The sequence below is a fragment of the Prionailurus viverrinus genome, chromosome C1 (genome assembly GCF_022837055.1).
Source record: "Prionailurus viverrinus isolate Anna chromosome C1, UM_Priviv_1.0, whole genome shotgun sequence".
Lineage (NCBI taxonomy): Eukaryota > Metazoa > Chordata > Mammalia > Carnivora > Felidae > Prionailurus > Prionailurus viverrinus.
In genome coordinates this window covers 183887707-183915368 of record NC_062568.1, presented here as the reverse complement: position 1 = coordinate 183915368, position 27662 = coordinate 183887707, and the positions used below count along the sequence as shown (strand labels likewise).

Genomic DNA, 27662 nt, shown 5'->3' with positions numbered 1-27662 from the left:
TTTACTTATAGCAATTAAGAAAAAGACTGAATGATAGCATGAAATACCCTTATTTCATATTTAATCATAAAGACTGATTATAAGACAAGAAAGGTTTATCATAAAGATAAAAAAAGGGGAGGGTAGAAACATGTAAGAGTTTTGTTGTAGGCAAAATAACACCCCCCCCCAATGGTGTCCACATCTTATTCTCCAGAACCCGTGAATATGTAATATTATATGGCAAGAAGGAAGGAAGGCTATCGCTCGTTGGTCTGCTGACCTTCAAATAAGGATATTATACTGGATTATTCAGGTGCTCCCAGTGTAATCACAAAGATCCTCTAAATGTGACAAGGGAGGCAGGGGAGTTAGTTTCAGAGTGACTCAGAGTGAGAAAGACTCACCTGGCCACTGCTGGCTTGAAGACAGAAGGGACCAGAAGCCGAGGAATGAGGTCAATCTCTACAAGCTGGAAAGAAACAGACTCTCCCGTAGAGCCTCCACAAGGAATGTAGTCCTGCTCATGCAGTGAGACACATTTTGGACTTAAGACTTCCAGAACTCTAAGATAATGAATTTGTGTTGTTGTTAAGCCACTAAATTTTGGTAATTTGTTACGGCAGCAGTAGGAATTTAAACCACTTTTCTTTGAAGCACTCAGCCTAACAAACCTTACAGGTTTTCTCTGGTTTAACTTTACTTAGAGAGAGCCACTTTTGAGCCATGGTTCAAAAGTTTACACTTTGTTGACTAGAGCCAACCACAGCAGTTTTCCATGAAACCCTGTCTTTTATGCCAGATTCACAAGTTTACCTTGCAATCCTTTTACACTCTATTTGCAGTATATTGCCCTGGACTAGAGGCTGGCAAACTTTCTGTAAACGGCTAGACAGTAAACATTTGTTTGTAATTTTTTTAATGTTTATTTCTTTTTGAGAGAGAGAGAAAACGAGTGGGAAAGAGACAAAGAGAGGGGGACAGAGATCCACCGTGGGCTCTGCACTGATAGCAGAGACCCTTATGTGGGGCTTGAACCCACGAACCATGAGATCATGACCTGAGCTGAAGTCAGACGCTTAACTGACTGAGTCACCCATGTACCCCTAGACAGTAAATATTTCTTTGTGGGTCAAACAGTCTCTACTGAATATGCTTTTTTTCCCTTTTTTTCCAAAACCCATTAAACATATAAAAAACTATTTAGCTCATGGGCCATACAAAAGCAGGCTGCAGGACGGATGTGGCCTGCAGTCTGAATTTGCTGACCCCTGACGTAGATACAAAAGTGTCAGGGAGAGGGGCGCTGGGGAGGCTCAGTCAGTTGAGTGTCTGACTCTTGATTTTGGCTCAGATTATGATCTCATGGTGCATGGGATTGAGCTCCATGTTGGGGTCTGTGCTGACAGCATGAAGCCTGCTTGGAATTCTCTCTCTCCTTCTTCCTGCCCCTCTCATGCTTGCTCACTCACACACGCGCTCGCTCTCTCTCTCTCTCTCTCTCTCTCTCTCTCAAAATAAATAAACACTTAAAAAAAACCCCACAAGTGACACCTGGGTGGCTCAGTCAGTTAAATGTACGACTTCAGCTCATGTCATGATCTTACAGTTCATGGGTTTGAGCCTCGCATCGGGCTATGTGCTGACAGCTCAGAACCTGGAGCCTGCTTCAGATTCTGTATCTCCTCCCCTCTCTCTCTCTGCTCCTCCCCCACTCATGCTCTGTTTCTTTCTGCTCCCAAAAGTAAACATTAAAAAAATTTTTTTAATAAAAAAACAAAAAAACACCAAAGTGTCAGGGAGAGACTCACCAACAAAGATGGTTGGCATTTATGCAAACATTTAAATAGGAAGGATTTCTGAATAAGAATTCATTTCATAAGTAGCCAGTTCACAGTAAATACTTTCAAATAATGACAACTTTTGCTTCCTAGATAACTTGAGACTGTAGAAACTGGAAACACAATATGCACCTGAGGGTCCCATGTACTGTAAAGTAGCATCAAAAAATAGCTTCAGTAAAAAGCAAAGAGTCTCAGCCATATCATGTTGTCGATTGCCGCTGTAGCATCCTGCTAAGAGAATCTAAGAGTTCATGTGTGTAGTCCAACTCTTCCTGTGGTTAGCACTCAAATAAAAACTCAGTAGCACACACATGGAAAAAAACCCCACACTTTCCCTCCTTCCCTCCCTAGATTATATGCATTTAACAAAGTGTATGTACTAACTGCTTATTAGAGCTGGTGATGTAAGGATGTGTGCTCAGGCACAGAAACCTGAAAACACACAGGAGACAGGAACCAGCAATGCAGGCTCTAGAAGGCAGAGACAGATCTCTGCAGGATCTGTCTTTCACATTCTGACTACATGAGGGGAGCTATGAGCCTGGCTTGGTGAGCCTTCCTTCAACCGGAACTTCTTGTCCCTTGGCAACTGTCACCACCAAACCAGGGTTTTGGGGGTTGAATCATATCCCCCAAAACTTCAGGTCTGCCCAAATTTCAGAATGTGACCCTATTTACAAATAGGGTCTTTGCAAACATAATTAGTCAAGATGAGGCCATACTGCATTAAGGTGGTCCTAAATCCAATCAACGACGGGTATTCTTGTAAGTAGAGGAGACACAGACACATGTGGGGAATAAGGCCATGTGAAGATAGGGGCAAAGACTGGACTGATGCAGTTATAAGCTACAGAATGCCAAGGACTGCCAGGAGCCACCAGAAGCTAGGGAGGGAAGGATTCTTCCCTAGAGCTTTCAGAGGGAGCATGGTCCTGCCAATACCTTGATTTAGATCTGCTAGCCTCCAGAGCAGGTACAGCTGTAAGAATAAATTTCTCTTGTGTTAAGCCAAGTTTGTGGTAGTTTGTTATGGCAGCCCCAGGAATCTACTACATCCACCCAAATGGAGAGTGGCACCTTTTGTAGCCAATGACAATAGGCAACACCAAATACTAAACAAGGAAAATTTCTTACCTCTGCCAATTCAAACTCAACAAGAGCAAATCCTTGGTGCTCTTCACAACAGCAGATCGTTAGTATGTGAGCAATAGAAGGAAGCATGCCATATCCAGACGCCATTTTAAAAAATGAAAATCTAGGGGCGCCTGGGTGGCTGAGTTGGTTAAGCATCCAACTTCAGCTCAGGTCATGACCTTGCGGTTCACGAGTTTGAGCCCTGCGCCGTGCTGATGGCTCAGGGCCTGGAGCCTGCTTCAGATTCTGTGTCTCTCTCTCTCTTTCTCTGCCCCTCCCCTGCTCTCACTCGCTCTCGCTCTCAAAAAAAAAATAAACATTAAAAAAAATTTTTTTAAATGAAAATCTAATTTTTAGGGTTTCCTTAGTTTAGTCAACAGGGCTTCCAGAAATATTAAGGTTATTTTGTTCATTTGAAATAAACATAGCTGAATAGTGAACTAAATTTTTAAACTTTGTAGTATCCAATTCTACCACAACAGAATTTAAGGCTTAAGTTACTTTCCAAGCATTTTAATAACTTGTTTATAAGACATACAGAAAGTAGACAAAGTTGTTTACCAATTATTCATTCCAACTGAACACCAACGGAGGACAGAGCACTGACCTCACTACGGCGTTAAGTGATTATTAGTGAAGGAGCCTCATGCTTGTCCTCAGGAAAACATTATGTTAGCTGGCAGAAAGCAAGGGCAACAAGAGTTACTAATTTATAGAATTCAGGGATAGACGAGCCCCCAATGGCCAGTCTTACTGTTTTATTTAAGAAATGAAGAACTCAGAGAGGTATCAACCCAGAATTAGTGGCACAGCTGGTTCTAAAACTCTTATCTTAGAAAATTACAACCAAGGATCAAATAGAAATATGCACCATAACTACGATACCAATTTTTTTTTTCTTTTTAAAAATTTTTTTTTTCAACGTTTATTTATTTTTGGGACAGAGAGAGACAGAGCATGAACGGGGGAGGGGCAGAGAGAGAAGGAGACACAGAATCGGAAACTGGCTCCCAGGCTCCGAGCCATCAGCCCAGAGCCTGACGCGGGGCTCGAACTCCCGGACCGCGAGATCGTGACCTGGCTGAAGTCGGACGCTTAACCGACTGCGCCACCCAGGGGCCCCACTACGATACCAATTTAAGGGAAACTCCCCCAGATGAGCAGAGTCCAAGGCCCTGCCACTGTTGCAGCTGAACTTTCCTGCTGCCTGCTGCTATTTAAAATCACAACGGCCAATAAGGGAGGTCTGGGCAGCAGGTGTGGTGGGGTATAGCTACCCAGCATGGGGGTGTGAAACATTACTCAGACCTTTCAAGATTTTTCTAAAACTAGCTTCCTACTGAATCTTACTATGCAGTTTATATATTAAATGATCAAATATCAAAGCCCCCAAATGGTTCCAGTGTGGAGAAAGCCTTTCTTCAAATCCAACAAACTGTCAATCTAAATTTCAGCCCATAGCCACACCAGCATCCTGGCCTTGTTGTCCTTGGAACATTCCTTTTCCATCACCAAGATCATAGTCACGTTGACCTAGAGAGACATCCTCCTGAACTTCATTACATATCAACCGTAAACAATGCACATGACTTAAAATTCTTCTCAAATTCTTTTCCTGACATTAGGAATCTGAACAAGAGAGACATTGAAAGAACTCACCTGTTTCATAATCCAGGGAAAACTAATTATCCATGATGTCTCCAAACAGAAATAAAAGTAACACGAAGAACTTTGTTGTCTACCTCCTCTGCCAGCCCACCAGCAAAGAGGAAGTGCCTTCTGAACCAGTGCCCTCCATACTCTTGGTACAGATGCTCTGTTAGCAAGACAGCCACAGGGAGAAGAAGGAGTCCCCAGTCTTTTAGGTATACAAAATGACCGGTGAGGTACACTCTTCCCCTATCCCCCTTCAGACTTACATCTAGCCCTTGGTTACTGTGATAGGTTCACTGCCTCCAGTTTCACAATCTCTTCAATAGTTCCTAGAATGATTCCAAGAAAGTGCAAATCGGATCACATCACTATCCAGCTTAGCTTAATAGTCTCCAAAAGCTCACCAACGCCCACAGGACGGAGCCCAAATTCCTTGACACGGCATATAATAAGACCTTCATAAGGTCTGAGCCTTGCCGACCTATCTAGCCTTCCTCCCTGAACGCAAATCCCAGATGTTGGACTACTTCACCTCTCCGGGCTCTTTTCTTGCTGCTCTCCATTCAGGCCACAGCTTTACTCATGATCTTTCAAACCCAGCTTTGGCCTCTGCGCTTCAGAAAGTTTGCCCTCACCTCTCCTGATGGAGTGAGTGTTCATTCCCCAAAGCCCTCAGCTCGACCCTCATCAACATTGTCTATTTTATGGTCACATCATGAGGCTTGCCAGCCCGCGCAGTAAGGCTGTTCCCAAAACTCCCCAACTATTCGGTGAATTCCTTCCTCTAAGGGGTCAGGGCTGCGGAGTTTATGGAATGAATGGGCTTGAGAGTTTGGAATGCGGTCTGAGGTCACAATAACAGATCTTACCAACTCTCCGAGACCAAGATCATAGAGGGAAAGGGCTCTGGGCAGCGCCAGGACCAGCACAGCCGTCAAGTCGCGGGCGCTGCTCACAGGCTGAGGGGGCAGAGCCACAAGAGAAACCCACGCTAGCTCGGCAACGAACAACACGGTCTTGTCGGCAGCCATCTTGCTCCCTGGCTCTTCCGCCGGAAGCCGAAACCAGGCCCCGCCCCCGGACCCGACCTCGCGCTCGCTGGCGCAGCCGCTGTGCTCCTGGCCAGTGGCCTGCGGCGGATGTTTGGAGGGCACTCAGAATAGAGATCACAAATACATAGCGGCATTAACTGGGGAAGTCAAGAAATAGAATAATATACTTTAGATCCGGCCTTTATTTCTAATTATTTTAATGCCAGTGTAACATAAGTGTTATATTCGTCTCAAATGTAAAATATAGTGATTCAATAATTCCAAATATTGCTGTGTGCTCAAGATAAATGTAACCTTGATCCCCTTCACCCGTTTCACTCATCCTTCCACCCATCTCCCCTCTGGTAACCAGATTGTTCTCTATAAAGTCTGTTTTTGGTTTACCTCTTTATTGGTCTTTGTTGTTTCTTAAATTCCGTATGTGAGTGAAATCCTAGGATATGTGTCTTTCTCTGGCTTATTTTGCTTAGCATTATACTCTAGTTCCATCCATGTTGTTGCAGACAGCAAGATTTCCTTCTCTTATGGCTGAATAATATTGCATTGTATATATACACGACATCTTCAGTCGTACATTTGTCGATGGACACTTGGGCTTCCATATTTGGCTATTTTAATAATGTTGCAATAAACATAAAGGTACGTGTATCCCTTTGAATTAGTATTTTCCTACTCTTGGGTAAACACCCAGTAGTGTGATTACTGGATCATAGGGCAGTTCTATTTTTACTTTTGAGGAACCTCCTTACTGTCTTCCATAGTGGCTGGGTTACCACTCACAGTGCATTAAGGGTTCCAACTTCACATCCTTGCCAACACTTCTTGTGTTTTTTTAAAATTTTTTTTTTTTTTCAACGTTTATTTATTTTTGGGACAGAGAGAGACAGAGCATGAACGGGGGAGGGGCAGAGAGAGAGGGAGTCACAGAATCGGAAACAGGCTCCAGGCTCTGAGCCATCAACCCAGAGCCCGACGCGGGGCTCAAACTCACGGACCGCGAGATCGTGACCTGGCTGAAGTCGGATGCTTAACCGACTGCGCCACCCAGGCGCCCCACTTCTTGTGTTTTTAAATAGGCTCTATGCCCAACGTGGGGCTCAAACTCATGACCCTAAGTTAAAGAGTTGCATGCTTTACTGACTGAGCCACCCAGGTGCCCCAAGTTGTAGTTCTTTATATATTTTGAATCCTAAGCCTTTTTTAGATGTCATTTACAAACATCTTCTCCCATTCAGATTGTCCTAGTTTTATTTCCTTTGCTGTGCAGATCAGGCCTTAGTTATTTAAAGTGAAATCAGACCTTCAAGAAAATGGGGAGCCTGCTAAGAATATTCCAAGCAAAATGATACCTTGGGTAAGGCCCTGAGAAAAGACAGCCTGCCAGGTTTCAAGGAAAAGGAGAAAGTGTTCTGGAGGACAGTGAGGGCAAGTAGACTGGTTGACCTTGGCCAGGTGAGAATTGAGGACTAAAGGAACCACAACACACTTAGGACTCCAACACTTGCTTGCTGTTGCCACTCAGACCTAGCCACCAAGCCTTTTCCCAGTGCCAGAGGAAATCTTAGCCGCATAATCAACCGAATGTAGGAAAGGGGACCCACAAACCCCAGCTAACACATCCAAGGAGGAAGGGGCCGGGTTCTGCTGATCTCCCCATACAGCCTTCATTCATGTGCCAACCCCAACCTGTACCCAATTCTCCCATGCTAGACTTCTGTTCCCTGTAAGTTAAATGGAGGTCCATTATAAAACTCCTCCCACAACAATGCAACGGGACAGTTCTGTATACCTGGCTAACTCAAAATAGTCTGTTTATAACCATCAGGAAAGGATGATAGGCTATACATACTAAAAGTTACTTCCAGTGATAACTGAATTTAACAGGGTAAAACTGGTCAGAGTGAAACAGGACAGGCAGTTTTATGGAGATTTTTTTCTTTATTGAGAAACTTAAGACTTGGGTACATCAAATAAAACCAATTTCTGGGGGAAAAAAATCAAAACCCACAATAGAAAAAAAAAGTTAACACTGTCTGGGCCATAGCAGAACCCAGAGAATATATTCTTTTAATTGAAAAATTCTAGGTGCTTCATAATTGACCTTTTGATACAAAATGACCTATTAAATTTCCAATTTGTGGTTCTTGGTGTTGAGGTCCATAGGACACGCTAGAAATCTTCAAACCTTGAGCTGAATTCCAGGAGGGGTTATTTGGCTTTTGAATCCTGAAAAGAAAAGCACCAACACAAATAAATACATAATCAGAAAAAGCACAGAGATTCACTGAAATCTCTGGCTTTATAGAAGGTATTGTAGAAAGCGGTGCTTACTGACATGTGGGATGGACGATTGTGTTGGGACTGTCCTGTGCATTGCAGGATGTTTTAGCAGCATCCCTAGCCTCTACCCACTAGATGTGAGTAACACATCTCCAGGTATGACAACCAAAATAGGTCTCTGTTGGCAAATGTCCTCTCAAAGAGGCACCCCTGACTCAGAGTCACCCACTTTGAGGCTATGTACTTACTATACAGCCCCACCCCGCACCCTTCCTGGCCATCCTGTACCAAAGTGATGGTTCACTTGCTTAAATCCCCAATGAAAAGTGTTCAGGCCTTTACCATATGCCCTTTTCCCTTGCCTCTGCCTATTTGGTTCTCTCCTTCCTCCACCAGGAGAGGCACCCACCAGTCCCTGTCAGAGGTCCTAGTTAAGCTTCACTCACTCTGCAGATGGGTGCCATGGGCTCCAGGTCCAGGAATTGACTAAAACCACACCCTGTAACTGTAGTCAGGTGTGTCTGCCTCTCCCACCTTACACAGGGCCTGTGTCCGTTGTGTTCTCAGAGCTAAGCAGTGGCTTCACACGCAAGCTCACCTCACCAACCTTAAGCCAAACCAGGGAGATGTTCATAGAAATGAGGCTGTGGGATCAGATTATGACAACACCTTGTATATCCATCTAAACAAAAAAAGTCATTCTTGAAAAAGATCTAACCAGGTGCTCCTTATGGAGAAAACTGCCCTGTTTGCTCCTTATAATTTACAACCTGTTCTCTCTTTTCTCCAAATTAACTCCTTCAGATTACAGAAAATACTCGGGTGACAGCTTGCCCAAGTTATCAGGTTAAATAGCAGAAACATGGCTCTATATGCTGCCCCTAATCTTTTAGGAAGATCTTCACAAGTCAAAACCATTGCAAAAAACAAAAACAGCCAAACATACGGTTTTTCCTTGTCTAAGAGGTAGCAGCAGCAACAGCGCCCACCTTCTGGGCAGCTTCTTTCTTGGCATGATGAGCCTGTAGAACCGCCACAGCTTCATCCACCTGTGAGGAATCTCCAGGTGGTCAGTGACATCTGAGGAGAGGCCCTCCACCCCTCCCTGGTGCCCAGATCCAGTAGTAGGGACTCCTGGTGCTGCCTGCTCTTCCCAATACCCACCCCACAAGCAGCCTTCCGTTTCTCTGCTGAACCAGGATGCCAAGGCCACCCCTCGTCCTCCCAGGCGGAGCAAGTGAAAGCCGAAGGGTCTAGAAACCAGCTCACCTTGGAGCGGAGAGACTCAGGGGACTCCAGCATGTGCAGCAGCTCAGAGTTGTCAATCTCCAGCAGCATTCCTGTGATTTTTCCAGCCAGGTTTGAATGCATGGTTTGGATGAGTGGGAACAAACGTTCTCCTGGGGGAAGAATATTTAATTAAAAACCAGGTTGAATCCCAGTAAAGAATGGACACGGGTATCCAGGATAGTACCAGGTTCTGGCTCCCTCTTCTGCCAACACATGGGTCACTCACCCAACATCTGCTTCTGTTCCTGGGGGGGTGCTGCAGCCAACATGGAGGCGGTCAAGGGCTCCTGCCCCTGCACATGGACCGCAGGCTGGGGTGCCTGGGAATCAGGAGAGGCAGAAGGTTAGCATCAAGGAAAGGACATTTGATGGTCATGAGCCTGACCATTCGCTCTCAAAGCCTACTATGTGAAAGAGAGAGAGGTGGATGTCCTTGCTGCCAAGGAACTAATCGCGGTCTTGGGGAGGAAGGGGTTACATGAGCAACAGCGGGGTACACAGCATAAACAAAAAGCAACTACAATGAAAACAGCATGCAGGGCACCTGACGGTTAAGTGTCTGACTTAAGCTCAGGTCACAATCTCACAGTTCATGGGTTTGAGCCCCGTGTCAGGCTCTTTGCTGACAGTTCAGAGGCTGGAGCTTGTTTTGGATTCTGTGTCTCCCTCTCTCTGTCCCTCCCCTGCTTGTGCTCTCTCTCCCAAAAGTAAACAAAACAAAACAAAACAAAGGAAACAGCATGCTATTAGAAGAGAAAAGAAATGAGTAAGAAAGTAAACCTACAAGTCTCAACAATTATCAAGTGATTCCATTTATAATTATATCCCACATCACTTTATTATACCAAATGTTTTTAATGTTTACTTATTTCTTTGGAGGGGGGGGAGGAAGGGAGGGCACATGTGAGTGATCAGGAAAGGGGCAGAGAGAGGGGATCCAAAGCAGGCTCTGTGCTGACAGCAGAGAGCCTGATGTGGAGCTTAAACCCATGAACCGTGAGATTGTGACGTGAGCCGAAGTAGGACACTTAACCGACTGAGCCACCCAGGCACCCCATATCAAATGTTTTTATTCTATCAAATGCTTAAGGACTACCAACATACACTGTCAACGCCAGTCACAACTCTAAAAGTAGGGCCCTGTAGGCAAAAGCTACATAAGCAAAGTTCTGAGGCATCTCCAATTTAGAGAGCATGAAGTAGGAGGAGGCAGCTCAGGGGTCACAAGGCTAAGTGTTAAGTGTGGCTCCTCTAAGCAAATTACTACTGAGTTCTGGGTCTAATCCCCCAACCCCAACTTAACATCTCTGGAACTGAATGTCTCCTCTGTAAAATGAAATTCTTTACTGCCTTAATGTACCAATCTTACAGAGAGGCTAAGCATCAACTCAGCCAGTGGAAATGAGAAGCTCAAAGAGCTAAGCGAGCACACATGTTGTAAAAAGGAAGGCAGAAGCACCAGCTGTTTCTGAGGCTGGGGCATTGCTAAGTAAATTATTATGGGGGGGAAGGCTTTCCAGCCCCTTTCCCTCACAGTAAAGAAAGCCCCTAAAAGGCAGCGTCATCATAGAAAACACAACACCCTGACACAGAGCAGGCATTAATGGCTGTTGAAGGAATCAAAGCAAAGACCTCTTTTCAACCAAATGCAAACAGGGCAGATCCTTTCAGCATTCCGTTTGGTAGACCTCACCTGCAGAGGCTGGATGGCAGGGTGAGGGCTGCGGACACTGGAAGCGTATTTATAAGGTGCGACAGCCCGAGGAGCAGCAGCAGCAACAGCAGCACGAGGTGCTAAGGTCTGCACAGCTGTGGGAACACCTTAGGAAAAGAATAAGTAAAATTAAAGCCAATCAGTCTGGGCAAAGACCCGTCAAATCCCATCTTTCCCCATTCTGTGTGCATCCAATACCACCTCCAGACTGGCAGCTGTCAGTCAGCCCTTGCTGGGCGGCACCAGCCCCACCAAAGTCCATAGCCAAGCGGTCCGGGCACTCAGACCCTACAACAGACCAGCAAATGCACATCAGTGTCGGCAGCAGAGGTCCAACTGGCCACGTCCCACGGAAGGAGCAATTCCAAAGCATGTTCACACAACACATCACACGTGGAGCCACTACAGCTACTTTCGAGGAACAGCCAACAGATAACATACAACTCTTCCCGCCTCTTGGAATACAGGACACATTCTGTAAACAACAGTTTCCTTCAATCTCCCAACCCCACCCAAAAGAATAGGCTGCCTCTGTAGTCATCCAGCTAACAAGCATCTATAATTAACCTTTTTCACATGAGTCACCAATGAGCAAAAAAATCTTAAGTCACCGACATAGCCCTAGAACTCCCATGGTTTCTCTGCTCTTTAAGTACCAACCAGAGCACACAGCTAAGATTACAGAACCAGAACTGGAACATGAGCCCAACGAAGTGACCAACTCTGGGCAGAAGCTAGTCAACCTGACTCCCTCCTCCCCAGGCCACGCTTCTCAAGGCCAGTTTGCTCACCGACTCTCTGAGCAGTAGTAGGGAGGCCACGAGAGGCCGGAGCATTACCAGTTGGAGCCAGATGGCGAAGAGCTGGACGAGGCCCAGACTGGCGGATAGCACTTGGCATTCCTTGGAAGCCTGGTGAAGACAAAAACTGTGCATCACTAATCAAGCATATGGACCACAACCTAGGCTGTGCCTCAGAGGGGGCAAGGAGGAGAGGCGGGGAGACCAGAATAGGTTTATCCTGGGTGACCAAGTCACCATTCCCCACCACCTACCTTGAGGTCTCCCACCTTGCTGCCAGCGTGGATTAGGCCTCATCTGTGCTAACTGGTTAGGTGTGTAATATGGAGGTCTTCCCTGAGCCTGCAAGAAAGAGCATCCGAGCCCTTTTATTTGAAGGGCCTGAATCCACATGAAAGATCTCATCCTACTGCCAGGCCCAAGGCTAATTAAACAGAAACTCTCTACTCAAAGGCGGGGGGTGGGCGGCAGCCGCAAGGCCAGTTAATGGGGATTCTTTTATTTTAACTCTGTGGGGGGCAGGGAAGGAAGAGGGAGGGAGAAGAGAAATATCTTCATTTTCATGGGTCCTAACTCCAACAGTCTGAACTCCAATATCCAAAACCCCTCTCCCCCACCACCACAGGCTGCCAGAGCAGTTGTCAGGGGGCAGGTTCCAAAGATCCATGAACACAAGCAGACCCACCTGTGGAACTGCTGGCACAAAGTAGCCACCGGCTGCAGGCTGGAACTGATTTAAGATGGCATTGGCAGGAAGTGCTCTCATTCCAGCCACCCGCTGCATATACTGGTTGGTCAGGTGAGCCTTTCTCTCTTCCTTTCTCTGGGCCAGGGCGACGTACAGCGGCTTGGAGCCCACGATGCGTCCATTCATCTCAGTGACCGCTTTGGTCGCCTCTTCAGGAGATGAGAAGCAGACAAAGCCAAACCCTTTGCTTCTCCCATCCTCCAACATTACCTACAAAGGGACCAGCTACTTAAGGAAAAAGTGTTCTATGTTGGGGGACAGCTATTAAGAGTCAAAAACCCTGGGTCCTGCTGCAAGAGTCCCCAAGTGTAGGATAAGGGTTCTCAGCCTTGTGCCACGATGTCCCACAGGCCAATTAAGTCACAACCTCTAAGGACAGGACCTAGGCATTTTCACTTTGTTAGATCTCTGGGTGATCCTAAAGTTTCCAAACACTATGACATAGCTAATGGTTAAACCAGGAACTCAAAAGATGTTTCCTGATACCTGAAGCATAGCTACCTTTAGCTACCCACTAGAAATCTGGGCAGTGTCAAGCTATTTACTTGCAGAACTCATCTGCTCAAGACCTTGGTGCACAAAACCTTCATCATTGCTTATCAAGGTTAGGATATGGTTTTGAATTACCACATGCGGGCAGGAATTACAAAACCAATGACCATCACCATTAATCCAACAGCAGAAAGATGGCCAGCTGGGAGAGACAGCTGGGATTCTCGTCCCAACTCTAATCTCTAAGCTGCGTGACCTTAACATTTACTTGCCCTCTGTGAGCCTCAATGTCCATGATGACCTCTAAGGCAAACTACCACAAAACCACATGTCTACTGGTTCTCTTCCCACATACAGCTAGTCATTCATGGATAGCTCTTTATCCTCACCTGAGAAGGTGACTTATTGCTTTCCCTGGTCTACATCCTCAGAAATAATCGGTAGCAACAGGACGAGGTATGCTTGGCACCATTTTGTGTCTTAGCTCGCTGCCTGGACAGCCTCCTGAGGTGGAGGACATGAGAGTAAGGATGTATATCAACCCAACATCTTTCTACCAATGAGATGGGCCAACACGGTGTATGAAAACATGACACCCTGATCTTGAAAACAGGGGCTGTGAAACTTGAAAGACCCGGTTCTTTTGTTCTTTTCCTGCCAACTTAAGCACTGTGCTGATAAGCAAGGAGAGACCATCATTCTTCACACTGATGGAAGGCCAGTGAAGGAAGTGATAAGAGGGATGGGCCAAGGAAACAAGGAACCCGACAGGGTGGACTCTGGTCAACTCTGCTACAACTGATAATGTTCCTTTGACAACGCTCCCAGGTTGTGCACGACTTAAACTAAGGGCCAAGACAGGGTCACACCAAAGTCTTTTTACCAGACCACTTGGCCTCTTTCTCATCCCTGAAAAGACTCTGACACCTGCTGCACCTCTGCTGAGCAGGAACAGCGTGTGCCTCAAGGCTACAACCCAAAACTTTCACACGCCATCCACTCCCATCACACCCCCCCCACGGACCAAGGACGTGCGGCACACCATCCTCTAACGAGTGTACTCATGCTCAAGGACTCCAATTCCTTATCTCCACAAGGGGGTTCATACTCACTCACCCTGCTGTATCAGTTGATAGGACTATCAAAGAACACCAAGCAGACAACACACATGGCAAAATGTGGAAGAGTCATCTTTCCACTCCTCTTTGTGTGCCTTTAGCTTTTATAAGGCCAGGACAGAAGTTCCTAACCCCAGCTCCCAAGTCCTCAAACACCTTCATTCAAGGACAAAGTGTGTGGCAGAGTTGTAGAGACAGGCCCCAAAACAAATGGAAAACAACCCGTCTGGATTTCCTCTGCTCATACTGTTGCACCATCTGTCCCCACACCAGCACAAAGCAGCAAAGAATGGGAAAGATTCAGGTGCTTGAGGGGCGTTGGCAGGAGGGACTGCTCAGATTCACCTCCATACCTCAGTGCCTGAGAGAGATGGTGCCATTTAACCTAATGAAATTCCATTCTCCAGAGCACATACTCAGATGCGTAATATTGGAGGCCAGGAGGAATTATGCTAGATGAATATGATAGCTATTTTCAGCAACGAACACAATTTAGATTCCACTCCTTCAATGAAATAAAAAAAATTACAATTTCTACTTTCGATCTCCAAACCACAGTATAAAATACCTTAGCGCTGGTGATTGATCCAAAAGGAGAAAACTCTTTTCTTAACTTCTCATCATCAATGGTGTCATCCAAGTTCTTAATGTAGAGATTCACTCCCTGAAGCAGAGGGGCCACAGTTAATGCACATCTGTACCCTATAGATGCCCTGAGACACTGGTTCTCAAAATGTGGTCCCCAGACCAGCAGCAACCACCTCCTTGGACGCTTCTTAGAAAAGCAAATTCTCAGACCAGGACCCCAGAAATTCTGGGGCTCAGAAAGCCATGCTTTCACAAGCCCTAAAGGGGACTCTGATGCAGGCTCAGGGTTGAGACTCCTGCCGCAGTTTCTGAAGGGACCCTCAATAAGGGTTTGGAATGCTCTGACCATTGTCCCCAGCAAGGCTCTTGCCACCATTCCAACAAAAGGCAATCATTTAAGTAAAAAGAACCCACATGACTAAGAACAACAGACTGAGGCTTCCGGGAGTGAGTCCCTAAATAATACATCAATCTCTTTTGCCCTTGTTCTAGAATCACTGCTGTATCCGGTAAGTATATCCTTCCAAACCTGGGGATCTTGGGAGAAAGGAAAGGAAGAGGCAGTTTCCCAGTTCCCAAAGAGAAAGGCTGATAAACAGAAAGGCGCTCTTGTCGGGACTGCACAGTAAACCCTCAGTGGGGAGGCTGTGCTGAGACCACCTCTCACCTGATACCGACTAATTCTCTCTTGCTTCAGCTGTTCAAATTTCCGCTTTAACTCGGCCTGCCGTTCCACTTTCTTCTGTGCGCGGCCTACAAAAATGACTTTCCCACTGATTTCTTTTCCATTCATCTCTTCCACGGCCTAAAGAGGAAACACAGGTCTTAAAACCAAGACGTAGAGGCTGGGCCCTTGCCCTGGAGGCCTCAAAGTCCCACCAAACATTCGGAGAGAAGGAAATCTTTCCTACAGGGTTAAAAACTAGTTTAATTCCATTTCTGAAGCCAGCTAAGCAAATCCAAACTTCCTCATGAGTAAAAGGGGGTTACTACTTAAATGGATTATTGGTCCATATGATACAGGAAAAAAAATGGTAGTTTTATAAATACAAGCATGGCAGACATGAGCCAAGGCTGATAATCTGGCTGTAGCTAAGTCTCTCAGGTTCTCTTGTGGGCAGTGAGTGACGTATGTCAAGGGCCAGCACCATGCTTTATCTACAAAAATAGCTGCTGCCCTGTTATCAAGTCAGCAACTCCTGAGGGAAGACGGAGTCCCCTCACTAAGAATGGAAGCAAACATCCATCCTACTCTTTCAACCTACAGGGCCGAACAGCTGAGGTGACAGGCTACATGCCTGGTGCTTTGGGAACAGGTAAATGATGTATTACCATGTGAAGTCCCTCAGGCCAGTAACTGCATCACTACGGTACCCGGGCAATTCCAGTTCTTCTCTATTTACCAGCCAGGCCTGACCACACTCAGGGGCCACTTCCTGAAAATTTCTCCCCGACCCTTGTGGTACTCTCACCTTATTGGCATCCTCGTGTTTTTCGTAACTCACAAAGCCAAAGCCTTTGGATTTCCCACTGGGATCTCTCATCACCTTGACACTTAGGGTCTTACCTATTACCAAAGGACAGAACTATTAGTAACACCATCTCTACTGCAGCTCAAGGAGAGAAGCCTTCTCTAAGTGTCCAAATGAAGCCAATTCTTGCTGAACCCAGATGGGGTCCAGAAAGAGGCGCGGTGCCTGGTCTTCTAGTTCTGACCAAGCTACTGGAAAGGCCCTGGGGCTGGGACAAGGTAGGATAAAGCCAAGAGTCTATTCCTATCTACTCTGTGACCCTGTCACACAAGGTAGTTTACTTCTGGGCCTAGGTGCCCTTGTCTCTTAAACAACTAAGATCCACACGTTTTAGGTCTGGTGAACTGTGGAAGGGGGCACATGGGGCAAAGAAGCCCAACTTACCAAACTGACTAAACAGCTCTTTCAGGCTCTCATCATCCACCTCTTCCCCAAAGTTTTTGATATAAACATTGGTGAACTCCTTGGCTTTGGCTCCAAGCTCGGCTTCCCGCTCTTTTCGAGACTTGAATCTGCCCACAAACCTAAAAAGAAATCATAGGAAACAGTGACTACCCAGAAGAACAAATCAGGTTTCCAGGGGCCCAAAGGAATACAGGTTAAAGACTGACAGGAGAGGTTAAAACACACAAGTCCCCATCCAACCACCAAGAGAGCAAGCTCAGAGATGCCCCAACTCCCCAGCAGAAAGAGAGAGGCAGGACTGTCCTGCAAGGATCAGTCCCAGGACTCCTGGCTCAGACCAGGGCTACTCCTACCACATCACACTGCCTTCATGAAGAAACCTGGTGACCATTATTAAAACGTTCATTTCTGTGCATCTATGTAAATGCATAGAAAAGGTCTGGAAGGATACAAACCAAACTGTTAACAGTGGTTAATCCTAGGGGTGAGATTGCTAGAGTGAACTATGAGGTAGCCTTTGCTTTTGCACTTCGCACATTCTGGTGTTTGCACTTAATGGGAAAATGTATCCACACACTGAAAATCTTTAGATCTCTTTCCAGTGATACCTTTGGAAGACTTGACCATTGGCCACATACACATTATCAATGCAATCCATCCCCTAGTCTGTTCAACACAAAGGACAGAAATGATTTTTGCTTGTTATAGCCAAGACTTATTGTCCCTTCTCTCTCCCTGAATGGCTTAAGACTCTCTTGTCCCCATTCTGCAATAACCATACCAAAGCGAGAAGGTCTACTATTAACAGCGTCTTCTGCAATCAGAGATTTTTTCATTATAACCAAATTAAGCATTACTGTGGAGCCAGCCTTGTATGAGAAGGCCACTGAGTCATAAGTTAGCCAAGTGGAGATCTGGGGACAATTTGGCATCAACTCCTAGCAAATGACCCCACGGACAGACCTGAATCACAGGAAGGCCAAGGTCACATGGCTAGTACACAGCTCCTGGTCAGTCCAGGGCCCTCTCCACTCTGCCGCTGGCCAAGACCCCTGCTCAGAAAGGGCTCAGAGCTGCCTTCTAGCAAGCCCCAGTTGCCGATGCTCATAAAACCCACGGACGAATGATGCTTTTGAGGGAGAGGCGGCAGGCAGGCCATGGCTTGGGCAGGAAGCCCACCTTGGCGAGTCAAAAGGGCTGCCACGGCTCGGGCAGGGAGACTCACCAGCCCTGGAGTGGAGAGGTAGGAGCAGGCCACACTTGGGCCGAGAGAACCAGTAGCCGCCTTGTGTGTGCCAGTTAATACCGAGGTGGGGCCACGGCTGGCTCATGCGATGGCTGTTGCTCCGGACTGGGACACTCACACTTTGCGGTCATTGAGGAGCATGCCGTTCATCTTCTCGATGGCCTTGTCAGCAGCCTCTTGGGTCTCGAAGTGGACAAAGGCATAACCCTTAGAGCCGTTCTCATCACACACCACCTGTCAAAGACAAGGGGGGTGGCCACTTTAGCACCACTGGCATCTCCAGGTATCTGACAACCACATGACCTTCTCCTCAGAGTCTCCTGTGTCCGAGAGGCCGCTAGCCCATCCATAGTCAAAAGATAGGAGACTCCAGCAGATAAGGCTTTTCCTAATAGTGAGCACACTACAAGGGACCTAGTGATGTTCCATTTACAAATGGCAGCCACTATTAGGCTGCTTCCAGTCCAAATGTTTTATTTCATTAAAAAAACATTGAGATCTGGGTGCAAAACCACCGTGCCGCAGAAAAAGTGATCAATGGCCAAGCCCACAATACAATTTCAAGTCTAGTAGGGAGTCAGATACCACCACCACACCAGTTGTACTAAATTCTCCACAAAAACAGGTGCAAAGGGAAGGAAGGAAGAGGATGAATTTATACTTCTGAGATGACTAAGTATAGCTGCCTGGAGACCAGAGGCACTGCTCTACTTCTCCCCCCAGAAAAGATAAACTCTTCAATGCCCTCCAAAGGTAGAAAACAGAAAGGATATTTCAGGCAGAGGGAAGAATAAACAGAGAAACAAAAGCACCTGCTGGTTATACTGGACTGTGACACAAGATTATCTACAGGGAACTTTTAGCCTTTGGAGCCATTTCCAGCCAATTACCATCGCCCAATATCCCATCGCCCAATTCCAAGGCTGCTCCCCATTTGGTATTTATCTTGTTTTCATGAGCCAATGATTATTCTACTGAAATCATTTAATCAATGCTTACCTTGCAAGACAGAATGTTTCCAAAAGCAGAAAAAGTATCATAAAGTGCCTTGTTATCTATAGATTTGTCCAGATTCTTGATGAAGACATTTCCCACACCAGATTTTCTCAAAGAGGGATCCCTCTGAGACCACATGATACGGATTGGCTTTCCCTTAATCACATCAAAGTTCATGGTATCCAAGGCCCGCTCAGCTGCAAGAGAGAAACATATTTCGGTCAAGGATATAAAGCATCACTCCGTGCAGACAACTGCCACCATCCCAGGAACAGAGGACTCCCAAGACTTTTCAAGGTAATCACTGTGATAAAAGGCAACTCTATTAAAATTAAAAGGCATCAGATCCCTCCAGCCTGCGTTGCCAGTGAGGGTAGATGTTCTGGCCAGTTGCTCCCACTTCCTGGCACAAGTCTCCAGCCCTCTGGACCTGCACCCTTGTTGTGTAAAAGGGGTAGGCGAGAGCATCTAAATGGCCTTCTGGCACCAATATCAAGTCACAATTCCATACATTTGACCGAGCTCTATCAGTTATAAAGATCTGCTGCTGACCACCCATGGTGACACAGGTGGAACAGTTGTGATATTATCTATTTCATAAAATGAGCAAACTTATGTCCAGGATGGCTAAACCGTGCAGCTAACTAGTAAGAAACTAATACTAGATTTTCTGATTATTTTTCAGTTAGATATTGCATCAAATTACCAACAAGCTGTCATTTAGTCTACAATCTGTCTGTCTAGGAAACAAGTGACAGAACAAAACCTGGGAACAACTGACTGGGGAGATAGCGCTATCCGTTTCTTGTATCTTCAGCCCACTTTCTTGTATTTTCAATTTCTGACAACAGAAACAGATTCAAAAGGCCTCAAAATGATAAATACTAATGGTCACACATGGAAATATTTTTATTATCAGGATGATAAAGATGAAACCGCATCTTTCTGCCTAAGCACACAGTGCAGTAGACTCTGCACCTAGTGGTTTCAGGGCCTTGTGAAGTCTTAATCTGAGTTCTGTGGAATTCCGGACTTCAAGTGCCCTGGTGCTCAGCCAAGTTTTCCATCCACTGCTTTGGGATGCTTCCTTGGCTTCCCAACAAACCCATGTGTGTACCAAAAAGGACCAGAAGCTAAAACGTACCATCACCTGTCAGCAGGAACGCTTCTCTTATTGGCGACAAGTTCCCAGAGCTGGTGGCCACTTTTCCTGACTTACGCGATGAAACCCCCAGAATCTCCTCCATGAACAGAATGCAGGGGGGGGTAGTTTTCCTGTCTCAAGGAACCACCTCACTTATAACAGGGACAAAATTCCCTAACCCTGCCTCTCCACAAGCTCAGCTGTCCAGTCAGCCAAGGGAGTATCTTCTTTTCACCCCTTTCCAACCACCCTTCCCACCTTCTCAGGTGGCCTCATTGACTCTGGGAAGGAAAGAGGTCAGAGAAAGGGGAGACTGGGCAGCTCCAACTCAGGAAAAGTCCGGGCACAGAAGCAGTCACTTGTGATGGCTCTCTGCGATCCACAGCCCAGGACCCCAAACTGTGTCTGATTAGCAGCAAAGAAGCCATTTCAACACAGCTCCTCAGTGTCTTTCCAGACAGTGCTGCAGAAGGCAAGTCGGCTTAGCCTAACAAATCTGGCTGCACTTATTTATAGCAGGGAGAGGTCCTGCAGAGGCATGTGTTGGCAGACACACTGACCAATGGCTTCTGCTACTATCTCTAAGTGACAGGACTTTTGTTCACAAAGTGTCAAAAAGGCAGGCAACTGCCAATGTATCCACCACTCCCCCTAAAAAGGCCACACTTGGCCACCTTTGTGCCCTCCCTCTGGCCAGACACAACTCAGAGCACACAGAATTGATGGTATCAGTGCCTCTTGTCTCTCAACAAGTCCAACTCTCTGGTCTCAGCTGCAGCTCGGGCAAGTGACATTCTCTGTGTTTCATGGACAGTGAACAAAGTGTGGACAAAAATAGGGACCCAGAGATCCTTTGCCACAGAATGGCTTGTTTCCCCCAGTAATGGTGTCTACAGTTGTTCCCTTTTAATCTGAAGTCACGTGCAGCCCCTGATTAGGTTTCCTCTGGCCTCCCTCCGGCCACGCCTGCAGCATACCTCTTCACTGTTCCAAGCAAGGGCCCAGTCTGGGCTGGCGGGGCACTGCACTGGCAGTCCCAGCTGAGCCTCCCACCTCCTGCAGTCCCTTTGCCCTCTCTGGAGTCCCATTTTCTTCAAATGGGATGAAGGAAAAGGGTTTAGACAAGGGTAAGACACTGTTCACAGGTGAGGTGATAATCCCCACCAGCCCAGTCAGTTTCCACAGTGTTTCCCCAGACTACCTGGCTACCCTTTCTCCACACTTCAGGGCTTTGTCCGGAGAGTAAAGGACCCTTCCACCCCAGGAGCAAAGCCGGAGACCCGGGAGCTGGTCTGGCACATGCAGCGCTGGTGGCGCCAATACAAGTCCCTGCTCAAGTAAAACCAACAGAATTGTTCTTCTCACTGCTTCCTACCTTCACTGAAAGGCCCCTTAGCACAAAATCAGACAGACTCAGTCCAGGGTCAAAGTAGGGGAGATGGCAGCAGCTTTAGAACCTAAAATTCTGGCAGGAATTGTGTTTCAGATGTTCTGCCTTTTCGGCAGGCCTGTGAGGGGCAGGAGCCCATACTCACTGACCAGACAAGGTTCCCACTAAAGCAGGACCATGCACACAATGGAATGACAGTGACTTCCTCCAAATCCCGTTTTACAGTCTCCTTGGGTTCCAACCCCACCGCCACCACTGATTAGCCCAAGGTCACCCAGTTAGCAAGCAATGGAAGCGAGATTGAAACTCCGGTCACCTGATGCCAGGATCCTCATTCTCAACCCCTGCATCCTGTGCTCCCCACCTCCATGGGGTAGACTCCTAGGGTCCCCTAGGATCTCACGAATTTGTGGATATAGCGTCTACTCACCGTCAGCCGGCTGCTGGAAGTTGACGTAGGCATAACCCAGGGAGCGGCGGGTGATCATATCGCGGCAGACCCGGATGGACAGCACAGGCCCCGCAGGACTGAACTTTTCGTACAGCATGGCCTCGGTGACGTCCGAGTGCAGGTCACCCACGTAGAGGGAGGCCATGGGGTAGCTGCTGGCCGCAGCGTTCATCTCCCCAGCCCCCACCACCCCGAGCCCCGCCAGGAGAACTTCTTATAGGGACCACACAGGACAAAAGGGGCTCTTCTCGGAGCCGTGGCCCGCGCCGCGGCTCACAGGTGGCAGACTGAAGCTAAGAGACGCCGGAGTAGCTCAGAGACACGGAGGACCGGAAGGAGGAGTTCAGGGACAGCTCGTTTGAGACTGCAAAACCGCAGACAAAAGGCTCTCAAAAACAATATGGCCCTCCCTGGGAGTTTGTTATTTGCAGCTGTCCTAGTCTGAAGCTCCAAATTTCAAAAAACAAAAAAAAAAAACGTATTAAAACGGGGACTCCCCTCCAAATTATAAAAATTCTTCAAGAGGCGACCAAATGGTGCCCACGGCGGCTTCCAGGACACGCGTTTCTCTATAAATATAGGCCTCGGGCTCCCGGCGGTTTAAGATTACAGCAGCCAGGGGAAGAGGGAAACCAAATCTTGGTCGGTGCCGACTCGGCAAGCCCCGGGGGCCGGGCGCGCAGCCGCCTCCCACGCCGGGCCGGCGAAGGGCAGCGCGGACACGTGGTGCGCCCGGGGCCGGCGCGCTGGGGGCGAGGGCGGCGGGCGCGGGGCTGCCACGCGGCGCGGGGGCGGCCGGAGCGGAGGCGCGTGGACGCGGGCGGGCGGCTCACCACCGGACCGACGGACGCCAAGGTGCGGCAGCGGCAGGCGCGGGCAGGCCGGAAGCGTGCAGAAGTGACTTCCCCGCGGGTTCTCAGAGGAGGATGCGCTTTTTCTTTCTCTCTCTCTCTCTCTCTCCCTTTTTTTTTTTTTTTTTTTTTTTTAGATTTTAAAGCGTTTTCGTTTTTTTTACTCTTTTCCTGTTTTTCCTTCAGGCTGCTGGGCCTGAAAGCGACAGAGGCTGCGGCGACCCGGGGCGGAGAGAGGCGGCTGGGGGAGCCACCGCTCCATTTATACCCGCCCGCCCCGGGCGCTGCTGGTCGAAGGGCGCCTCGCGACCTGGGCGCAGTCGTGCCCGCCCACTCGGCCCGGGGGCCCGAGGCGGGGCGGCCACGCGAGAGCGACCCGGCGCGGCCGCGCGGCGCCACAGCGACCCCTGGCGCGCGGAGGACCGTTCCGCTGGGGTCTCCGCCGGACCCAAGGGCGGCTTTCCTGACGGCGCGACTGTATACACCACCTGCCCCTCCGGGAATAGATAGAGCGCCTTCAACCCACCCACACACGTAACGTCTAGGATCCGTGTGTTGCTTATTGTAAAATAAAGCTGACATGAAATAAGTATAATTATATAATAAGTGGTTCATTATGTAAATGTTTGGGTGCAAATACAGAAGACATTCTGATGTTTTCAGAATACTAGGACCTAGAGGGAGAGGTACCGAGAACCCGACAGCCACATCTGCAGTAATACCCATGGGTGATGGGATTAAGTGTTGGGAAAGCTTCCAAGGAACAAAATGCAATCATCCCTCTATTTACATGGTGGTGGCATTCCTGGAAATTTAGTTGACATTTAAGGGCGCAAAAATATTTCTGCTTGGGCGGGGGCAGAGAGGGGAATAGATTTGAAATGGGTAAAGGGAATTTAGAGGTACAAACCTCCAGTTACGAAATAAATCACGAGAATGAAATGTACAGCGTAGGAAATACCGTCAATAATATTGTAATAACTTTGTACAGTGACAGAGGGTAACTACATGTACAGTGGTGAGCATTTCATACCATATATAATTGTTGAATCACTGTGCTGTGCACCTGAAACTAATATGTCCACTACCCTTCAGCAAAAATTTTAAAAATAAAAAATACTTTGTTTCCACATAAAAAGGAATCCAGTGTAGACTTCAACAATTATAAAAATTTTTTTCATCCACGCGAGAATCTAGTAGGTCATTTGAAAGTCATGTGGTATATGGGACGAGTCTACATTATGTGGGACTGTCCCATGTGTTGCAGGATATACAACATCCCTTCTGCCAAAAATGCCAGGAACCACCCTTCTCATCGCTATGACAAACGAATCCAGAAATTAACAAAGGGCCCACAGACACTCCCATTGAAAATCACTGATTTAAGTAAAGCAATGAAGAAATACACATATTTGTGTATACATTCATCCAAAGCAGTGGTTAATTGGGGCTATTCTTTGCCAACATCAGATATAGGTGCATATACCATGGTAGACAAGGCAGAGGAAGTCCCTCTCTCATGGAGAGTTAGTCCAGATGGTGTATTATATCAAGAAACATTTATGGAATACTCCTCTAGATAGATCCCCTCCTCAGGGAAGCCACTACCCTGCGGTCTGAAGTAGCCTGCCAACACTGTTAATCATTCTCACACTATCCTGTTTTGTTTTATTTTCAAGACTCTTATTAACTACCTAAAATTACATTGTTCAAATATGTGTTTACCTGCTTGATACCTGTCTTTTCCTCACTGTATATAAATTTCATGAAAGCAGGGACCTAGAACAGTGCCTAATAATGGCACACTCTAAATGCTCAATAAATATTTGTTAAAGAAAGGAATGACTAGTAGGCACTCATGAAAAAAGCCCACACAATCCCTGTCCTCATGCAGCTGGCTGTCCAGCGACGGGGGGCGGGGGGGGGGGGGCTTGCTACTTGTAGGACCTCGAGCAAGCAAGTTTACCTCTGATTCTCAGATTTCCAATCTGTAAGTAAACTAATAACAATATCACTTAGTAGGGTTATTGTGAGAATAAGCTAATACACATATATACACACGAGTCTTTTGTGTAAATGTTATTTTTATCAAGCTACACTTGTGCCGAGAAGAGAGGGGAGTTACCCTCATGAAGACAAGGAGAAAAGCACATGTAAAAGCCCTGAGAAAGAGTGGGTCGGAGCTGAGCCTGCAGGACTGTGGTGCAGTGGGAGGTGGAAAAGACTGCCTGCAGACCGCCTACTCTGGGAGACTTGAAACACTTTGGACTTTATCTGAGATCAAAGAGCAGAACTGAAGAATTTTAACCGGGAAGCGCCTTGGCTCAAATTAAATTTTTAAAAATACCTCTCTGGCCACAGAAAGGAAAAGGAGTAGCGGGTGGGGACAGGGAGACCTGGAAGTTATGGCCACTAAGATAGATAGTAGCTGTGGAGATAGAGAAAGTGGCTTGAATTTTTTAAAAATTTAGTATAATTTGTGATTAATTGGATATGGAAGGAGAAAGTATAGGTGTCACAGATGGTTCCCAAGGTTCTGGGAAGTCAAAGAAATTTCAATTCCCCATATCTAAACACAAGAGCATCACTTAATTGGTCTTAGAGGGGAGATATATGCAAAGTCACCAAAAAAAGCCACCTGGACTCCCGGCCTGCAAAATCCAAAGAGGACTTTTTCCAGATTAAAAGAAGCCTGGGAAGAGGCTGGACAAATTAGCAGGCCAGTCAACCTGCTGAATGAGAGAAGATATTTTCAAATGATATATCCAATAAAGAGTTAATATCCAAAATATGTTAAGAACTTAGATAACCCAACACCAAAAAAACGCCCAAATAATCCCATTAAAGATGGGCAGAAGACCTACATAGATATTTTTCCAAGAAAAAAAAATAATAATACAGATGGCCAACAGACACATGAGAAGATGTTCAACATACTCATCATCATGGAAATGCAAATCAAAACTGCAATGAGATATCACAGTATAACCATCAGAATGGCTAGAATCAAAAAGACAAGAAATACCAAGTGTTGGCGAAGATGTGGAGAAAAAGGAACCCTGATTCACTGTTGGTGAGAATGTAAATTAGTGCAGCCACTGTAGAAAACAGTAGGGAGTTGCCTCAAAAAAATTAAAAATGGAAAAACCAAATGATCCAGTAATTCCACTATTGGGTATCTACCCAACGAAAAGGAAAACACTAATTCAATAAGACGCATGCACCCCTATGTTTATCATAGCATTATTTACCATAACCAAGTTACACAAGCAACCCAGGTGGCCCTTGACAGATGAATGGATAGAGAAGATGTGGCATATATGTACACAATAGAATATTACTTAGCCATAAAAAAGAATGAGATCTTGCTATTTGGGACAACACGGATGGATCTAGAGGGTGCCATGCTCTGTGAAGTAGGTCAGACAGAGAATGACAAATATCACATGATTTCACTTATATGTGGAATCTAAAAAACAAAACAAGCGAACAAAAAGCAGAAACACACCCATAAGTACAGAGAATAAACCGATGGTCACCAGATGGTAGGGAAGGGAGGGGGCTGGGCAAAATGGGTGAAAGGGAGTGGGAGGTACAGTCTTCCAGCTATGGAATGAATAAGGCACAGAGATGAAAGGTACAGCATAGGGAATAGAGTCGATTGTGTTATGGTGACAGATGGTAGCTACGTTTGTGGTGAGCATAGCACAATGTATAGATTTGTTGAATCAGTATGTTGCACACCTGAATCTAACGCATCATGTGTGTCAACTATACTTCAAATCAAAACCAAAACCAAACAAACAAACAAAAACTTACCAGGCCAGTGATCTTAGAAAGAGGGCTGAGCACATCAGTCAAATCTGCCTTTGCTGGGACAGGAAAGGGTGCAGTTTTGTTTTGTTTTGTTTTGTTTTTTCCACTGGGGCGGACGCTACTTTTAGGTCTGTACTTGATGGTATGACATATCAAGCAAGAGAAAGAATATGTCCAGGGTTGGGAAGAGGAAGAGGATACAAGTTCAAAGTAAGGAGATGCACACAGGGGTAGCTCTCTGCAGCTGAGGGGTTTGCAGTATAGCAGAGATGTAAAAGCTTTACCTTCCTGATTCATTCGTCATTCAACAAACTTTATGAGGCATTCCTAAGAGCCAGGCTCTCTCTGCTCTGGGTGTGCTGGGGACAGAACTATGAGCTAAACATTCACAAACCAACCTGTCCTTATTGGGGAGAGAGATAAGAAACAAGTGTATGGGGGCGCCTGGGTGGCGCAGTCGGTTAAGCGTCCGACTTCAGCCAGGTCACGATCTCGCGGTTCGTGAGTTCGAGCCCCGCGTCGGGCTCTGGGCTGATGGCTCGGAGCCTGGAGCCTGTTTCCAATTCTGTGTCTCCCTCTCTCTCTGCCCCTCGCCCGTTCATGCTCTGTCTCTCTCTGTCCCCAAAATAAATAAACGTTGAAAAAAAAAATTAAAAAAAAAAAAAAGAAACAAGTGTATGTATGAGTCTGTGTGTGTGCGTGTGTGTGTGTGTGTGTGTATGCGCATGTAAAATTTGTGAAAACTGCTTTGAATCTAGAAACTTTTTGAAGGTAAGAACAGGGGAAACCCAGCCCCATCCTCCTAGCAGATGGCCAACTCTACCTACAAAAGCTCTCTTCCTCATAAGCAACAAAGGTTCTGCCCCTCAGGAAGGAAGACCCTTCCTTGTGTACAGACAGGATCTTTGAGATCTTAGAGGTTTGTTCCAGGCACCAAGACAAGTTGTGAACTTCGGACATCGGTTGTCACATCTCAGGGCCTCCATATCTGTTTGATGATCTCAGTAACCCCTTTAATGAAGATGGGCCTAGAATTTGACCACTGGAGAAAAGATGTTTTTCCTTTCCTGTCCTCCCCACATCGAGGAGAGCTGGGAATCTGCATGACCCCTTGCTGGCCTTTACAGTTAGTCAGAAAA

At 46.7% G+C, this 27662-nt stretch overlaps 2 protein-coding genes and 1 non-coding gene across 28 annotated transcripts in view; all 3 read right to left on the bottom strand.

The window, feature by feature from the left end:
* LOC125171996 (peptidyl-prolyl cis-trans isomerase E-like) overlaps positions 1–5903 on the bottom strand; it is a 33330-nt gene extending 27427 nt beyond the window's left edge. For 7 of the 14 annotated variants that reach the window (XR_007154538.1, XR_007154543.1, XM_047869372.1 and 4 more), the window contains exon 1: positions 5480–5903. Coding sequence is in view for 5 of the 14 variants with exons in the window: in XM_047869372.1 (XP_047725328.1) it covers positions 5480–5641 (162 nt within the window). In the remaining 9 variants the exon portion in view is untranslated. The other 7 variants (XR_007154542.1, XR_007154537.1, XR_007154539.1 and 4 more) reach the window with 4 other exon arrangements.
* Positions 5904–7580: 1677 nt separating this feature from the next.
* Positions 7581–22570, bottom strand: PABPC4 (poly(A) binding protein cytoplasmic 4). Of its 13 annotated transcripts, none has more exons than XM_047869355.1 (16): positions 21836–22565; positions 18875–19068; positions 17994–18109; positions 16609–16748; positions 16165–16259; positions 15360–15497; positions 14673–14768; positions 12432–12704; positions 12001–12088; positions 11738–11857; positions 11148–11234; positions 10926–11053; positions 9459–9552; positions 9212–9342; positions 8932–8991; positions 7581–7888 (listed from the first exon to the last, which is right to left on the bottom strand). In XM_047869355.1, the coding sequence occupies exons 1-16, from the start codon at positions 22026–22028 to the stop codon at positions 7871–7873; spliced, it is 1971 nt and encodes a 656-aa protein (XP_047725311.1). In that variant the 5' UTR covers positions 22029–22565; the 3' UTR covers positions 7581–7870. The 13 variants fall into 13 exon arrangements, 12 of the variants coding, with proteins under 12 accessions (XP_047725311.1, XP_047725314.1, XP_047725313.1 ...); XM_047869358.1 differs by having other exon boundaries at positions 8889–8991; positions 11786–11857; positions 12016–12088; XM_047869357.1 differs by having other exon boundaries at positions 8889–8991; positions 11786–11857; positions 21836–22564.
* On the bottom strand, positions 14278–14412 carry LOC125174285 (small nucleolar RNA SNORA55). Its single transcript, XR_007155397.1, has one exon. It is a non-coding gene; the product is annotated as a small nucleolar RNA SNORA55 (small nucleolar RNA).
* Positions 22571–27662: the final 5092 nt, after the last annotated feature.

What these genes read in the sequence shown, in the direction of transcription:
- PABPC4 (XM_047869353.1), bottom strand. Translation starts at nt 22,028, where the DNA reads ATGAACGCTGCGGCCAGCAGCTACCCCATGGCCTCCCTCTACGTGGGT. An exon ending in AACACGAGGATGCCAATAAG is followed by an intron (nt 15,498 to 16,164) that starts GTGAGAGTACCA and finishes TTTCCTCTTTAG; the next exon opens with GCCGTGGAAGAGATGAATGG. An exon ending in GCAAGGTGGGAGACCTCAAG is followed by an intron (nt 11,858 to 12,000) that starts GTAGGTGGTGGG and finishes TGTCTTCACCAG; the next exon opens with GCTTCCAAGGAATGCCAAGT.